Here is a 16,249-nt window from a genome sequence, read left to right on the forward strand (position 1 = left end):
CAGTTATGCCTCAATTTAGCATAGGGTTGTGTTTATATTTCCTTCTTAATCCCATAAAATTGTTTGGCTCTTTTTATGTCCTCTAGAACCAACACTAATCTGATCTCTTCTGTTTTCTACCTGTTTCCTGTTGGTGCTGGGATGTCATGTGACTTCTCTTCTGTTCCTGCAATGATTTCTCCCTTCCACTTGTTTGCTTGGCTGGTGTGCACATCTTTCTGTCTGTCCAATCAGGATGGCATTGTAGCAGATGAATCCCAAAACATGCAGTTTATGTCCAGTCAAAGCATGAAGCTTCCCCCTTCAAATAGTGCACTACCTAACCAGGCCCTTGGCTCCATAGCAGGGCTGGGTATGCAAAACTTGAATTCTGTTAGACAGGTAAGTCCAGATGTGTATTTTAGGCTCTCTGTTGTATGATTTGTATTAGTGATAAGATCTCTCTTACATGTAGTTACTGTTTAAATCAGTAGTACAATATGGTCATGTGACGCCTATCCCTAAAGAGTCCCATTGTTGCTTTGCCCTTTGTGTTCATAGAATGGCAATCCCAGTATGTTTGGTGTTGGAAACACAGCAGCACAACCCCGGGGCCTGCAGCAGCCTCCAGCACAACCTCTTAGTTCATCTCAGCCTAATCTCCGTGCTCAAGTGCCTCCTCCATTACTCTCCCCTCAGGTAAGTAGACTTCTATTATAGTCTCCTCCACTTACACCTGGAGAAGAACCTTGAATAATTTGATAGTGAATGGGGTGACTAGTCAAGCATCATAATATTTATTGGCATCTTTGACATGCTGTAAATTCTGATTAGCTATTACTACAAGAATGAAGAAAATGAGTCAAAGATTTGTTCAAATCTAGAATACCATTTTTCTTTAGAACACCTTGGGAGCAGGATAGCAACAAAGTAAAGTTGACTGATTTAAAATTCATCTCTCATCTTTACTTACCCCAAGAAAAAGTATGTGTTAAAAATACCAGCGTGTCACAAGAAATCAGATACGTGCTCAAAAGCTACTGGGCAGGGCAAAGTTGACTTCTGCGGAAGATTGAGCTACCAAAAAGAAGCCAGCAGGCCGCTAAGGCAGCACTGCCCTTGCTCTGCCAGGAGGAGTTCAGGGTTTCAGTCTCCACATGGTGACTAATTTAAAACTGGGGAGGGCAAGGGAAAGAGCTGTAGTTATGACTGGATCCCCTCCCACAATGTGAGCATTATGATTGGAAGACAGAGGACAAAGGGAGAGGGGAGTGCTCAAAATGGCTGTTTCAACTGCATGGTTTTGTGACTTAAAATCAGCTCCACCCACCTACCCACTACGAAATTTAAGTTTTAGATCACAGCAAACACATTGCTTTTACATATTAGGAAACTCAAACTACAGGTTTAACTTTGACAGGAAAGAGAACATAAACTTTATACATAATGTGAATGATAAATTAGACAAATAAAGGGAGAAAGCTATCACCCCCCCCGTGAATAATTCACTAATTTAATTGTTATAATCAAAACATAAGGTCCATTTAGCTAGTCTGAGTTATGTTATCAACATTATAAATCTACCGTTGTGATCCTAAGGTTCCAGTTTCACTGCTGAAGTATGCACCAAACAACGGTGGCCTGAATCCGCTCTTCGGCCCTCAGCAGGTAGCCATGCTGAACCAGCTATCCCAACTAAACCAGCTTTCTCAGATCTCCCAGTTACAGGTAAGCAGAATAATAGGCACACGTTTATTGAGTGTCTGCCGTGCTGCCTACCACTGGGCTCCTTGTGGGAGTCCTGCAGTAATAAGGTGGGCAGAGTTGTAAGCTTGCATGGAAATGAACACCAGAGAGGAGTGTTTTGCACAGATGCTTTGAGAGGAGACCTGGCCACGTCTAAGATGGTAGGGGATAGGATCAATCAGTTCCTTCTGAGTTGAAAGCTCAGCTTGAGCAGCGCGGCTGGAAGCCAGAGTCCAAGGAAGAGGCTCTACTAGATGAGGGGGGGTGGGGCCCGTCGGCATTGGCATGTCGAGAGTCGTGGGTCTATTGTAGAGTGGTGTGGCAGTGACAACCTTTTTGCCATTTTCCCCCAGCGATTGTTAGCGCAGCAGCAAAGGGCGCAGAGTCAGAGAAGCGTGCCTTCTGGTAACCGGCAGCAGCAAGACCAGCAGGTAGGTCCGATTCTTCCATGTGCTGGGCTGTCCTGTGTTTCAGTGAACTCCTATCGCTTCCATTATGACAAGAGATCTGAAAATTCTTTTATTAAAATATAATGAAATATATTGTCAAGCCTGCAATTTGCCCATGAGTCGTATTAATTATTATACATGATGCTTCCCTTTCCTGCTGAGAAGGAAGTGAATTAAAAAATGAAAGGAATATGGATATATCTGCAAAGGCTTCCCCCCCACACACAGTGTTTCCCAATTGTCTTGCTATTTTAAGGGTCGACCTCTTAGTGTACAGCAGCAAATGATGCAGCAATCTCGTCAACTTGATCCAAACGTGTTGGTGAAGCAGCCGACTCCACCGTCTCAGCAGCAGTCACTCCATCAGCCAGCCATGAAGTCTTTCCTTGACAATGTCATGCCTCACACTACACCGGAGCTGCAAAAAGGGCCATCACCAATAAATGCTTTCAGCAACTTTCCTATAGGTGGGTCTCTCCTGGGCCAGTGTGCGCTGGTGTCTGAGTGCCATAGCATGCGTCCTTCTCCTCCACCTTTATAGCCTCCCTTCACAGAAGCTGGCTGTGTCTCGTGGGTGCCTCTCCCAGGGCTGCCGGGCCCTCTTCAAGGTTCAGCCCATCTGGGTGCTTCAGGGAAGGTCTCTCTCCATTCAAGAAAATCACCTGTTTGAAAGTTTGAACTCATGTAGAGTTAGAATAAAGCAAACATTTCCTTTTAGGAGTCGAGCTTTCTTAATTGTGGGGTATGAGGAGGTGGAGAGCTGACGAGAATTGTTATTAGAAACGGCATACCAGAGAATTTTTGAGCACTTACTGCTTTGGGGAAACGACTGAGAGTAGTCACCTGGTTTGCTAGTTGTCAGACCAGGGATTTGTAAGTACTTGCAGGTGTAAATAAGAACTGGGAGTGGAGAAGGCCTTTGTCACAGGCGGCAGCTTCCCCCTCGTTTTTTTCTTGTCCCCGGGGTTGTGGGTTTTTTTGTTTTGTTTTGTTTTTTATTCCTTTGATTGAATTTCAACTTGTGATTGTTCGTACCATGTTTGTTTTGCTTTTCCTCTCTCTTTACCTGAACAACAGTTTCTTTTTTTTTTTTTTTAAGAGAGAGAGAGAAGAGAAAAAGAGGATTTTTTAATATTTATTTTTCAGTTTTCGGTGGACACAACATCTTTATTTTATTTTTATGTGGTGCAGAGGATCGAACCCAGCGCCTCGCGCATGCCAGGCGAGCGCATTACTGCTTGAGCCACATCCCCAGCCCACAACAGTTTCTTTTAAACCATCTTTGTTGGTTGCTTGCCAACTCTGTTGAAAACCTAATTGTTAGTTCATCAGTGTGGTCTGGGCCATGGACAAAGGTTAGGGCACGCTGTTGCCACGCCTCTGCTTCACTTTGGCTGGACTGATGTTGCTGTGGGCTCTCAGGGAACAAATTGCACCGAGTCCTTAAGATCATTAGCAGTTTGCATTTCTAGGAACCGTTCCTCTGACCATTACCTCTGTGGTTGGATACTTTTGATGGTGACTAGGTGACTAACATCTCTGGCACCTTTTGGGCTATAATAGCAGAGTTACATTGAAGTGCAGGTACCATGTGGCCTGTAAAACCCACGAACTATATGAACCTTTATTCTCAAAAAATTGCCAATTCTTGATCTAATCACTGGGTATAAGAGCATAAATTTGGTCATTGCAAAAATGGGGATGATTTTAAAGAATTCAGATTATTAAAGAACCAATACCACAAGAACACTCATCAAACCAAAGAATTAAAAGACATTTAATTTGAAACTTTAGAATAAGAGCCACTTGGAGTAGTGTATTAAATAAGGATTTTGACTCTCGCTGGAAGGTCTTCAGTTTTTAACAAGCATTTTAGAAGTTTCTGATGTTAATGGTCCCTGGGTCACATCTTTTAAAACACTGCTTACTGGTCAGTGCCTAAGATGAACTTCTGGCCTTATTCCAAGAGAATATCTGAGTTGGCCTGGCCTCATCAGCAAGTTGCAAGTAAATTGTGTCTCAGCCTGAGAGTCTCCCCCTAGATGTTAGAGTAGGACATTTTACTTTTAAATGACAGTATCCTTTGACTGGTTAGCCAGCTGAAAATCGTTTAGTTTTCGAGTTAGAAGATAGCAACTGAAAGTGATGACATGTTCTTCATGCAGGATCCTCCTGGGGAATCACTGAATAGCTACCTCCTATCAGTGGTAAACTTAGAAATTTTATAATTCAGTTCCCTGAAACTTTTCTCTCTCTTATTTTGCCGAGATTTAAACATGATCGAAATTATATGGAAAATAGTTATTCCATAGATGACATGGTATGAGCATTTTCATGGGTTGAAAACATTGAACTGTGCTGTTGGAAGGGCTGCTCCACAGTTACTTGTGTGTGCTTTCTGTTGACCTAGCTGATCTCTTGCTCCCAGCCTTGTGTATGCTTGACCTTGGCCAAGAGTCCTAAGCGTCTCTTCTGCCTATGGGGCCTTTATTATTTGACTCCCTCATTTATATAATGCTATTTATTAAGGAGCATTAAACGGGATTGAAATATTAGATTAGTTATGTGTGTTTTTCTAGAAAAATAGTGTCTTGCCAGAAGGAAAATATGCTATATTTTATAAGATTTTTTTTTAATTTTTAAGGCTTGAACTCGAACTTGAATGTAAATATGGATATGAACAGTATTAAAGAGCCACAGTCAAGACTAAGGAAGTGGACTACAGTGGACAGCATTTCTGTGAACACATCTTTGGATCAAAATTCCAGCAAACATGGTATATATTATGTTCTTATACTTTTATTAAAAATATATATATACCCACACACACATATATATATATATTTGTAAACCAGCTAAATTTAGACCTTTATTTTATTTTTCTGTATATTTCAAAGCCAAATTATCTTAGATTTTTTTAAAACTTAAAACCAAAAAAGACTGTGCTTTATTAAGTCTTAGTAAAAAATAAGAGCCTTTAAAATGAAAAGTAAAATTCACCTCTACTATGCTGTTTTGTAAGGGAGAGAGATTATGGGTGCTTTTAAAAAAAAAAAAACTACTTCCCTTCTGATGATCATTTAGGTTTTTTTTCTAAGTGATTTATTGTTCTACATTTTTTCTTTTTTCTTTTTTTAAACATCTACTGGGTTTACCCTGATATGTTCACAGTAGGGTATAAGAACTAGTTTATTTTCTTTTGACACATTTTCTTTATATATGTTGCTATGGGAATAAAGTAATAGATTTAGTATTATTGTCTTTTCAGTAGTTAATTTTTCATATGGGGGATTGAACCCAGGGGCATTTAACCACTGAGCCCCAACCCCAGCCCTTTTTATTTTTCATTTTGAGAGAGGTGTCCCCAAGTTGCTTAGGGTCTTGCCAAGTTACTGAGGCAGGCTTTGCAGTTCTCCCGCCTCAGCCTTCCAAGGCACCGGGATCACAGGTGTGTGCCACGGAGCCCAGCTATCTTCCCTTTTCTTTTAGGATACAGTAATTTTTGTTTGCCTCACTGCTTAGTAGACATTGATGCATGATGCGGCATGAATCTGGGAAATTCCCTCCGTCGACGAGCAATTTCAACCTGCACAACCAGTGAGCAGGAAAATGGCAGCCTTCTTCCACAAGTGTTGATTTTACTTACATTTGAACAAAACTATTATTTTTTTACTAGAGTGAGGTACCCTAATAGAACTTGGATATTTTATTAGTTTATTGGTTTTTTTCATGTTTTTGTTTCTTTTGCATAAATACCAAAGAGTGAAATACCACATCCATAGAGTAGATGAATGTTTAACTCTTTTTTTAATTGACAACAGAAGTTGTATATTTTTAGTGTTCAACATTTTAACATGTGTATATTGTGGAATGGCCTTCACTCTTTTGTTAAAAAAAATACTAGCATCTCACTGTATATCCAAGAGAGATCCTTAAACTACCAGCCCCGATGTTATCTCTTATCATATTGAAAATAATTTTTTAAACCAACATCTATTAAAACATACAGAAAATGCCATGTTGAAATTGAGCTTTCTGTCCTCTCTCTGAAATGTGAAGGTCTAGTGATACCAAGCCACGTCCTCAGAGGCTGAGATGTTCCAGGCCCCTCCCTGGGCTGCTTCCTCAGTGCCACGCCTGTCTCTTGCTTTCTCTGCCACAGTCCTTTGCCATTTTGTTTTGCTCTGCTTGGGAATGTTCTTTTTTCTTTTTATGCCCCTTAACCTTCTTTCTTCCTCTAATTGTTGGAGAAATATCTCTGTTAATTCATATTTCTGAAGGACCATAGAATTTTTTCGGCAGCTATCCTGATTAATCTCATTGGCAATTCTGTGTGCCCCTGGGGTAGAAGTGGGAACACAGAATAGGCTGCTTTTCCACCCAGTAGAGTAGTATGAGTAGTTGTAAGAAGGGGGGACCTGGTAGCCTTGGGGAGGCTCACGTCAGAGAACAGCTGATTACAGGCAGCAGTCCTTAACATGCACATGTGCAACGCCATCTTCAGTGGGTTCACTTCTTACCCCCATTTTATTGAAGCTCAGGCAGCTAATACATTCACTGTTGATCAGAGAAGAAAGGGTAAGTCCAAGAGACCTCCTCTGTCGGACGTTCTTGGGACCCACATTAGGTTCAGTGATTTGTTAGAAATCACATAATTCAGAAAAGCTTTTGTCCTCACAGTTACAGTTGATTACACAAAAGAGCACAGGTTAAAATCAGCAGAGGAAAAGGGCACCTAGACTAGAATCCAGGAGAAAGCAAGAGCAGGCTTCCTGTCATCCTCCCCCAAGGAGATGCAAGAGAGCACTTCATTCTCCCAGCAAGGACGTGTGACACATGCCCAAAACACTGCTAATAAGAGATACCACCCCACCAGCCGTGGTGTCCAGAGTTTCCACCAGGGTCGTTCATATAGGCCTGCAGAGTCTTGGCTCCTATCTCTAGACCCTCAGAGGCCAGGCAAATACTGCCTGGCCCTGAGCCCCAGGCCTAACACAAGTGTTCACCAGAAGTCATGTTGTCTTGCTGTGTCTGGGAGGACCCAGACCTCAGGTGTACAGAGCTGCTCTTCATTCTGCGGGCTTAGAAGATCCCAGAAGCCAAATAAGGGTGCGTCCAAAAGCACATAGAAATGTGCAGTCTGGGCCTAGTGCTGACCCTTCATGTACATGACAGTGAGAAAGAGCAGATTTATTAAGGGAAGTAGAGGAAAATTGAAGCAAGGACAATTGAGAAGGAAATTCCACATCAAGGAAGGGTTGGACCAGGATGTCTGGGACACTGGATGGGTCTAAGAGATGGACTTCTGGTAGTTTATAAAATCCCCTTTCCTGGGCTGGGGGTAAAGTTCAGTTGGCAGGGCTGGGGCTGTAGCTCAGTGGCAGAGCACTTGCTGCGCATGCGTGAGGCACTGGGTTTGATCCTCAGCACCACATAAAAATAAACAAATAAAATAAAGGCATTCTGCCAAAAAAAAATTTTTTAAAAAGCAGAGTGCTTGCCTCGCATGCACAAGGCCCTGAGTTCAATCCCCGGCACCAAAAAAGCAAACAAACAAAAAACCTTTTCCCTTCATTTTAATCTTGGATTTGGGGAGAAGTTAAGGAAAGATTTCCAAGAGGTCCATGATTTCTTAAGTCAAGATGGGAAAGATAAACAGGAGTTGGCCAGGCCCCAGGCAGGGAGGGGATGAAAGGAACGGAAACCGTGGCAGGTAGGAGAGGCTAGAACTTTTTAAGTACTTTAATTATAATCTATTAAACAGTTTGAGTGTTATCTCCTGTATGATGGGAAACTTGAGTTTTAAGCTAGGAGGTGACATGCTCAGATTTGTGTTCTTCAAAGATTCGCCTGGCTGCCGTGTGGAGACCAGTTGGGAAATTTCTCTGGCCTAATCCAGTGCTGAGTCCCATGAAGAGAAGCCTGACCTAGCACAGGCATGGCTCGGGAGCTGCCTGAGCACAGAACTGATAGGACCTGGTCACTTCCAAAGATAACAGGAGCAGCAGAGCCAAGAGAGGCACCTGTGTCCCAGCTTACGCAGCCTCAGGTCTATGTTCCTATGCTTAGTAGCAAAAGCACGATTTTTTTGTGGCATTTCTTCTCTTCTATTGGGTTTTATCTTCAAACTTTGACTGAATTTGGCTTACAGGTAAGTTTCCTAAACTGTAGATTTTTTAAAATTTTTAAAATATTTTTATTTATTATGTGGTACTGAGGATCGAACCCAGGGCACGCGCTAGGCAAGCACTCTGCTACTAAGCCACAACCCCAGCCCCTAGATTGTAGATTTTTTATTTCTCAGGTTGATGATTATCAGAAGTTATTATATAATAGGAGAAATATTCTATTACAAACAGACCTAGATTCTAGGTTGATTTGCCACTATGGAATATCACACTGGAATTTTTCTTAAGGATGAGAATGGAGAGTTCAAACTATGGAGAAGTGAATGGCAAAATAAACATAGACCCTGGTTTTAGACCTAGATCTGCTACTAATTAATTCTGCTATTAATTAGCTGCTGGCAAGTAACTTAACCTTTCTGAACTTCAGGATTCTCATATGCAAAACATGAACCATAGCAGCTCCTGTTGGGGTGTGTTGAGGGTGAGTCTCAAGCCTTGAGCACTCCAGCAGGGTTGGGCCCATGAGTGAGTGTTAGGTCTTAGCGTCATTATTACTGCCTTCGCTGTTACCTCATGAGGTTCCCTGCTCAAAGACAGAAAGTTCTCCAGTAAATTCATTTCCAATGCTGAAACTAAGTCTACCACGTAATTTTTCTGATGTTTTTCCTTTACATTAATTAATAGAATACTTAACTTTCTATGTCCAGCATTCAGCCCAGCTGCTGGCACTGTTCTGGTGAGAAATGATGTGTCTTACCACTTGCAGTAAAATTTTAGTCATTGTAAGTCGAGCTCATGTTAAGATGGGTGCGAAGAATAAATCGTAAAAAACAGTCATTTCTTGGTGAGGCTGAGCTCTGCTGCCATGGGACTTCACGCTCATCGTAGCAGTGTATCTTAGAAGCCGTGAGTCACAGCAGGGCGCGCAGGGTGGCATTGGAACTCCTAATGGCAAAGGCTGTGGCTTTGTTTTCCCTGCTTGTATGTTATCTTGTAGGCATTCCTGACCTCCGTCCTTCATCTTTGTCAGGATTCTTTTACTCCACTCTCTGTACTCCTCACCTCCAAAAACACGAGTCTCTCTGACAAAGGGTTCATTGTACTAGTTCTCATCTAGGCAACAATGCCAGTGTTGAATGATTCTGTGCTCCGTTCTGTCACTTACCGACGGTTGTGGTCCTCAGGCACTTGAGATGAAACCCGCTGTGGCCATTTTCAGGCGTTCTTCAAGTGAGATGTTGCCATCTCAGTAAGTAGGAGTTAGAAGGGTCCGGCCTCTGTCAGTGGCGCAGAGCCGGCCTTACCTTCGCCTCCCCACAGAGTCTCCAAGACGCAGTTTGGGACCCACGTAGAACTCCAGTCGGAATTTTTCTTACCATATTTGAGAAACTCTAAGAGGTAAATTTTGTAGTATGTTTTGCTCACGTTCACTATTGTTTTTCATTTCTTAGGTGCTATTTCAAGTGGTTTCAGGCTGGAGGAATCCCCATTTGTTCCCTATGACTTTATGAACAGCAGTTCTTCACCAGCCAGTCCTCCAGGTTCAGTAGGAGATGGCTGGCCACGTGCCAAATCGCCCAACGGCTCTAGCAGTGTTAACTGGCCACCAGGTAAAGTGCGGACGGCCCGTTCTGTGAGACAGTGCTCCTGTTGGGGTTTCCTTGCATGTAGGCTTCCTAGTAGTCTAGCCCGGTGCATGTTGGGGCCATCTCTGCCATCTGACGAGGAGCGTGGAGATGATGGAAGAAAAGGGGGACGTAGAGTCAGCGAATCAGTCTGTGTGGTCCCAACCCTCTGCTTCCACTAGTGACTGTGGCATGAGCCTCTGACCAGCATGAAGAGTCCCAGAGGAAGCCTGCAGTCATTGTTCCTCACTGTGTCGGGGACTATTGCCAGGGTGTTCGGTTATACTAAGAAATTACCAAAAATGAATCCCTTCCCTGCTTGGTCCTGCTTGAGTTGTGGCTTTGCATTTTATCATGAAGCACTTTATTTTACAGCTTAAAAATATATAAACTAGAGAAGTTATGTCAGTCACAAAAAATTTACAAGCTAATCATAGAGAATAACTCATATTACAATAATTATATTATCACACTCATCTTTTAAGGTGTTGGATAAATTGGAAAATATTTGACAATTGTATAGGATTTAGAAGTAAGATTTGGATATTTAATAATGTATTATAAAGTGATGATTAAGCCTTGAATTAATTTTACATTTCTGCTTTTAGAATTTCGCCCTGGTGAGCCATGGAAAGGTTATCCAAACATTGACCCCGAAACTGACCCTTACGTCACTCCTGGCAGTGTCATAAACAATCTTTCAATTAATACTGTGCGGGAAGTTGACCACCTCAGGGACAGGAACAGTGGTACGTACAGGGCACAAGTCTTGTCTTGTGATGCTCAGAGGCAGGTTTTGAGAAGGCTTTGAGTGGGTGTGAACCTTTGGGCAGCAAAAGCCCCTCTGAGCTCCCAGCCCCGACACCCACGGGGATCGTGAACATGGAACAGGGTTCTCGGGTTTCCCGAGTGACCGCGGCCACTTTTGAGATGATGAGGATTTGTCAGCACTTGCTCTGCAGCAGCAGTGCCAGCAGCTGGAGGTGCATCCTCGTGGGATGTGTATACTCCACATACTGAAGGGCCGCCCTGGGGAGCAGGCTTGGCTTGAACACAAGTCACTCAGGATCACTGTAACCCAGGCGCAAAATCACCCGGTTACCTACCACACCTCAGGGCTTCTGCAGGTAACCCATTCATGAGGAAAGGTGAATGGAATTAATTGTTTTGGTTTTGGTTTTTGTAATGGGAATTGAATCCAGGCCTCTTCACCACCGAGCTACATCCCTAGTACCTGCCCCCGCCCCCACCCCCAGGGATTAAACCCAGGGCCTCGCACATGCTAGGCAAGCTTTACTACCAAGCTGCCTCCCCAGACCAAAAAATATTTTGTTTCTATAAAATACAGTCTCCCAGGCAGACATGGTTGCACACACCTGTGATCCCAGCTACTCAGGAGACTGAGGCAGGAGGATTGAAAGTTCGAGACTATCCTGGACAATTTAGTGAGACCCTGTCTTAAAGAATACAATTGAAAAGGGCTCGAGAGGTAGCTCAGTGGTAGAGTGTTTGACCGGCATGTGCAAGAAAAAAAGTATGTGTGTATGCACACATACATAACACATGCATGCACGTGCACACACACACACACACACACACTGTTCCTTCAGTATACAAAGAAAAATACGTTCAATATATAATTTGTTAAGAATAACAAGTGTTTGTGCGTCACAGTGGTCAGAAAAGAATCCTCATCATTCCAGAATGGCTGCATTTAAAAGACCTTCACAGAGGTAAAGTTGGTACTTTCACAAAAAATATCAGGAGGCATGAAACCAAGCAGAAGCCCTCGCTGCGTGTAGCTCACAGAAACGGGCTTCTGTTTGTGTGTGTTTGCAGAGGGTTCCGGAGGTGGGGTGGAGGAGGTCTCCAGCAATGGTTTGGAGGGGGTGATCTGAGTGGTGAACAGCGTGGGTTGGACGTGGGGGCCAGTTAGGGGCTGTCCTGGTGACCATGTGCTTATGAGGTCAAAGCTGAACTTGAGGAAAGGGCTTTTTTTTTTTTTCCTCAAGTGGGACGAAAGACTGGGTTTTGGAGCCTGCCCCTGGGGCCTGCTGGAGAGGGTCACACCCACTGGCTCAGGGAGCGCCAGTGGCCGGTGCTTGGGTGGGCTGGCCGGCCCGGGGGGGTCACACAGCTCAGGGCGGGAGCTGAGGAGTGAGGATGGCCTTCCATTCAGAGCCTGCTGGGAAGCAGAGTGGCTGTTGCCTGGCCGCTGCTCACTGCCAAGAGCATGTCCACCCGTCAGGTGGGGATGGGCAGGGGGAAACGCCTGTTCTGAGCCAAGGTGAAAACAGCCAGCAAGCTCTGGGCATGCTCTCCTGAAGGCAGGCAGGAGGCGCAGTCTGGGGTCTGGCCTGCTCACCAAGCCCCCTGCTCCGTTCCTGGGGCAGGCTGGGGCACCTGGACTTCTCTGGGTGCCTTTACTCATGTTCAAACACTGTTCCTTGCTCTGGCCGCTAATGGAACTCTCCCTCTCTAGGGTCATCCTCATCCTTGAACACCACGCTGCCTTCAACTAGTGCCTGGTCATCCATTCGTGCCTCCAACTACAACGTTCCCCTCAGCAGTACAGCACAAAGCACTTCAGGTGGGCCGCACAGCCCGGCGCCCCTCTTGGGAGGAGGGTGTGCTGTGGTCACAGTCTGAGGCCGTTGTGTTAATGCCTTCTTCTTTTAACCAGTCTCTTATTTTCGGGAGGTAGGAGACTATATTTATGATCCTGGGACAGTGTCTTTAGCAGCGTTTGTCCCTGTTTAACCGTACCGTGCACTGCAGTCGCCTCCTGAGACACTGGGCCTTCCCCAAGCAGCACCTGGCTCTCAGCACTCCACAGCAGCTCTTGGGCTGTCTGCAGTGAAGGACCTTTTAGTTTCCGGTACTTCACAGACTGGTACTCGTGTAGGAGAGGGTGAACATGGATTTCAGCTTGTCCTAGGGCTGTTGATGTACTTGAGAGCCGGGTAGAGTTGAACTGCTGTCACCGTTCACAGATGCTCAGTCTGCTTCTGCTACAGCCCAGGAAGGAACTGGGCCACTATGGCCACTCTTCCTGCCATACTTTTAGAAGCACAAAAACTACCGAGCTACATCCCCAACCCTTTCTATTTTTTGTTTTGAGACAGGGTCTCGCTAAGTTGCTGAGGCTGGCTTTGAACTTGCAGTCCTGCCTCAGCTTACCGTGTGCCTGGTCCCCACATACCCACTTGGCACTGAGCATGCATCAGGAACTTTTTTTTTTTTTTTTTCCCCTAAGTAAAAACAGAGTCTTAGATTTGGATCTTGGCTCCCCATTGGACCCAAAGGCAAACACTCGCCCTCTCAGATCCTCAGAAGGTGTGCCAGGGTCAGAGGTAGCATCTGAAAGCACCTAGCGGCCTGGGCTTGGCATCAAGGCTGCAGCTGGTGATATCTGCTGGATGACTCCTCGAGTTGGGGCCACTTATGCAGTTTTTTCCCCACAAATTATTGACAAAGTTCTGAAGTGTGTTTAATGGGCTGCGTGGCTGTCTTGAGGGGCTTGCCTGTGGTTATTATTAAGGTAAGGAGTTCACAGTTGCCACTTTAGAGCAGTTCAGAGCGTTTCATGTGTTAATTTCATTTAGCACAGTTTTATACAGTGGAATCTCCTAGGTCCTTTACTGTTAACAACACATGACAGTGTAAGTGTCTGAGAGGAGGGACAGTTTCCTTTGGGCTTTTTGTTTTTCTTTAGCAGCTTAGTTTCATTTGGACTTTGCATTTTGTTTTGTTTTGTTCTTCTCTGGCACTGGGAATTGAACCCTGGGAGATGCTCTACCACTGAGCTGTATATTCCCAGTTCTTTTTTGTTTTACTTTGAGACAGGGTCTCACCAAGTTGCTGAGGTTGTCCTTAAACCTGGGATCCTTCTGCCTCAGCTGCCCGAGTCGCTGGGCTCACGGCACGGTACCACCATACCTGGCTGATTTGGGGTTTTAGATGTCTGTGTGCGTTTGTTTGATTTGCCTTTTGTGGGACAATAGATGTTATTTAAATATTCTTATTTCTCCAACATTATTCCACCCTCTCTGCTCTCCCCCACCCCCTTTGAAAGCAGCCAGAAATAGTGATTCCAAATTGACATGGTCTCCTGGTTCAGTCACAAACACCTCTCTGGCTCATGAGCTGTGGAAGGTCCCTTTGCCACCTAAGAACATCACTGCTCCGTCCCGCCCGCCTCCGGGACTGACTGGTCAGAAGCCGCCCTTGTCTACGTGGGATAATTCTCCCCTTCGTGTAGGTGGAGGATGGGGAAATTCTGACGCCAGATATACCCCAGGTAGGAGGAAGTGCGTGAGGTGGGGTCGGGGGTTTCTTTGCTGAACACTCACCAGTTCAGCCGCCCAGCTTTACCGAGACCTAAACCTCTCTGACGCCCGTCTCTGGGGGCCTTGATCCAGTGTCCTTAACGTTCTCCCTGAGACCCAGAGCAGTCAGTCTCATCTCTGAGCTGAACATGACTAATAACACTTCATCATGTTTCCTGATCTGATCTGATTTGTAATTTCTGATCCTTAGGTGAACGGCTGCAATAAAACTTTTGGCTTTTGGGGGGAAAGTGTTGATTATGTTTAAAAAAAAAAAAAACACACTTGAGGTCATTCTGCGTTACCAAATGCAAATTAACACAATGAGGGGAAATGAAAAAATGACCCCAGAGCCCACCCTGCAGGGTTCGTGGACTTGAGTAGAGTCAGGAAGCTTTGAAGGGAAGCCGAGAGAGCAGGGGACAGCCTCCTTGGAGGCCGAGAGGCCTGAGAGCTGCGCTCCCTGTTGGGTTGTAGAGACTCGGGCAGGGGCCTCTGCGGGGACAGGGCAGGGCTGTGTCCCGAGGCTCGAGCTCATCCCGGGACATCTTCCTGAGCCAGAGGAGGTGGGTGGGGGTCTCGACCCTGGTGGGGAGCTCCTCTGCGGGGAGCCTGGTTGCCAAGGGCCCGGCGGGAAGGCCAGCTGGGACTCCTGCAGTGACCCACTCCTCTTCACACCCTGGGTGGGTCCCACTTGCAAAGCCATCAGACCAGACCTCCCAGAGGTCAGAGCCGCCAGCACCGGGAGCAGCGCCTGGACTGGGCGGAAGAGCTCCTGTTTGGCCGAGGAGGAAGCAGTCGGCAGAGGCGGCGGCTGGGTGTTCGGGTCATCTGTTGAGTGACTCCTTTGGGCTGTTTGAGGCCATGGTCTTGGAAAACTGACTTGTCCCTTTTTCCGCCCCTGCCCCCCACTAGGTTCCAGCTGGGGTGAGAGCAGCTCAGGGAGAATAACAAATTGGCTTGTTCTGAAAAACCTTACACCTCAGGTAAGGCTTGGTGGAGGGCCCGCAGGGCACGAGCAGGGCCTGCGAGGCAGTGAGGGCCTAGCGGAGGAGAGCCAGGCAGTCTCCAGCTCCTCTGGTGGCAGGCCGTCGCGGTCCCCTGGTTTCACAGGTCTTGGGTTCAGGGAAGCCAACCAAAGACAGGGATTCCTCGGCGTCCCCTGGACTGGTTCAGTGGGGCTCCCGTGAGTGTGTCCACGTGAATCGGTGCAGCCGATCCTTGTCCTGCTCGTGGAGAAACGCTGTTCTGCCCTTTTAGTTTCCTTGGCCCCAGTCCACCCTGCCCAGAAGCAGCGCCCTGATGAGCCCTTCCTTGAGGTGGTTGAGAGGAGAGGAGCCTCAGCAGGGACCATGACCACCTGAGGAGCTGGGGGCGCCTCCAGGAGCTGGAGGTCACAGAGTGCAGGTCTGGGACGTCTTCCCCGCTGGCCCCACAACCCTCTCATTGCCCTTCCCACTGCTTCCAGATCGATGGCTCCACTCTGCGTACCCTGTGCATGCAGCATGGCCCGCTGATCACATTCCACCTGAACCTCCCACACGGAAACGCTTTGGTCCGCTACAGTTCAAAAGAAGAGGTAGTGAAGGCACAAAAGTCTCTGCACATGTAAGTGCCCCAGGCTCCTGCTGGGGAGGGCTGGGAGTTGGCGGAAGCACAACCTGGTCCTGGGTGCCGCTCCTGAGGGCTTCTCCCCAGAATTGCCTCCCGGTTCTCTGGGATCCAAGGTCGGGATTCCTGAGGAGGAGAATCCGACATGGTCAAAATGGCCCTGGAGCCAGGCACCTGCAGTGCAGCTACTCAGGAGGCCAAGGCAGGAGGCTCAGTGGAGGCCAGGAGTTTGAGAACAGCCCCAGACAACATAGTGAGACACCCTGTCTCCAAAAAAAAAAACAACTGGAAAGTCCCTTGTGCTGCCCACGAGAGACAGACAGGCCAGCTGTCGCCCCACAGCCTGTGCCCGGCCGTCCTCCAGGGCCCGCGCTCCTTGAAGG

At 46.3% G+C, this 16,249-nt stretch overlaps 1 protein-coding gene across 8 annotated transcripts in view; it reads left to right on the plus strand.

Moving 5' to 3' along the window:
* Tnrc6a (trinucleotide repeat containing adaptor 6A) overlaps positions 1-16,249 on the plus strand; it is a 175,226-nt gene that overhangs the window by 156,888 nt on the left and 2,089 nt on the right. For 7 of the 8 annotated variants that reach the window (XM_048789672.1, XM_048789671.1, XM_048789677.1 and 4 more), the window contains 12 exons: positions 235-381; positions 541-678; positions 1,579-1,707; positions 2,079-2,156; positions 2,431-2,641; positions 4,819-4,950; positions 9,754-9,912; positions 10,536-10,676; positions 12,410-12,517; positions 14,006-14,227; positions 15,171-15,241; positions 15,724-15,863. In XM_048789672.1, the coding sequence (XP_048645629.1) occupies positions 235-381; positions 541-678; positions 1,579-1,707; positions 2,079-2,156; positions 2,431-2,641; positions 4,819-4,950; positions 9,754-9,912; positions 10,536-10,676; positions 12,410-12,517; positions 14,006-14,227; positions 15,171-15,241; positions 15,724-15,863 (1,676 nt within the window). The remainder of the gene's footprint in view (positions 1-234; positions 382-540; positions 679-1,578; positions 1,708-2,078; positions 2,157-2,430; positions 2,642-4,818; positions 4,951-9,753; positions 9,913-10,535; positions 10,677-12,409; positions 12,518-14,005; positions 14,228-15,170; positions 15,242-15,723; positions 15,864-16,249) is intronic. The other variant, XM_048789674.1, reaches the window with a different exon arrangement.

The sequence above is a fragment of the Marmota marmota genome, unplaced genomic scaffold (genome assembly GCF_001458135.2).
Source record: "Marmota marmota marmota unplaced genomic scaffold, marMar, whole genome shotgun sequence".
Classification (NCBI taxonomy): Eukaryota; Metazoa; Chordata; class Mammalia; order Rodentia; family Sciuridae; genus Marmota; species Marmota marmota.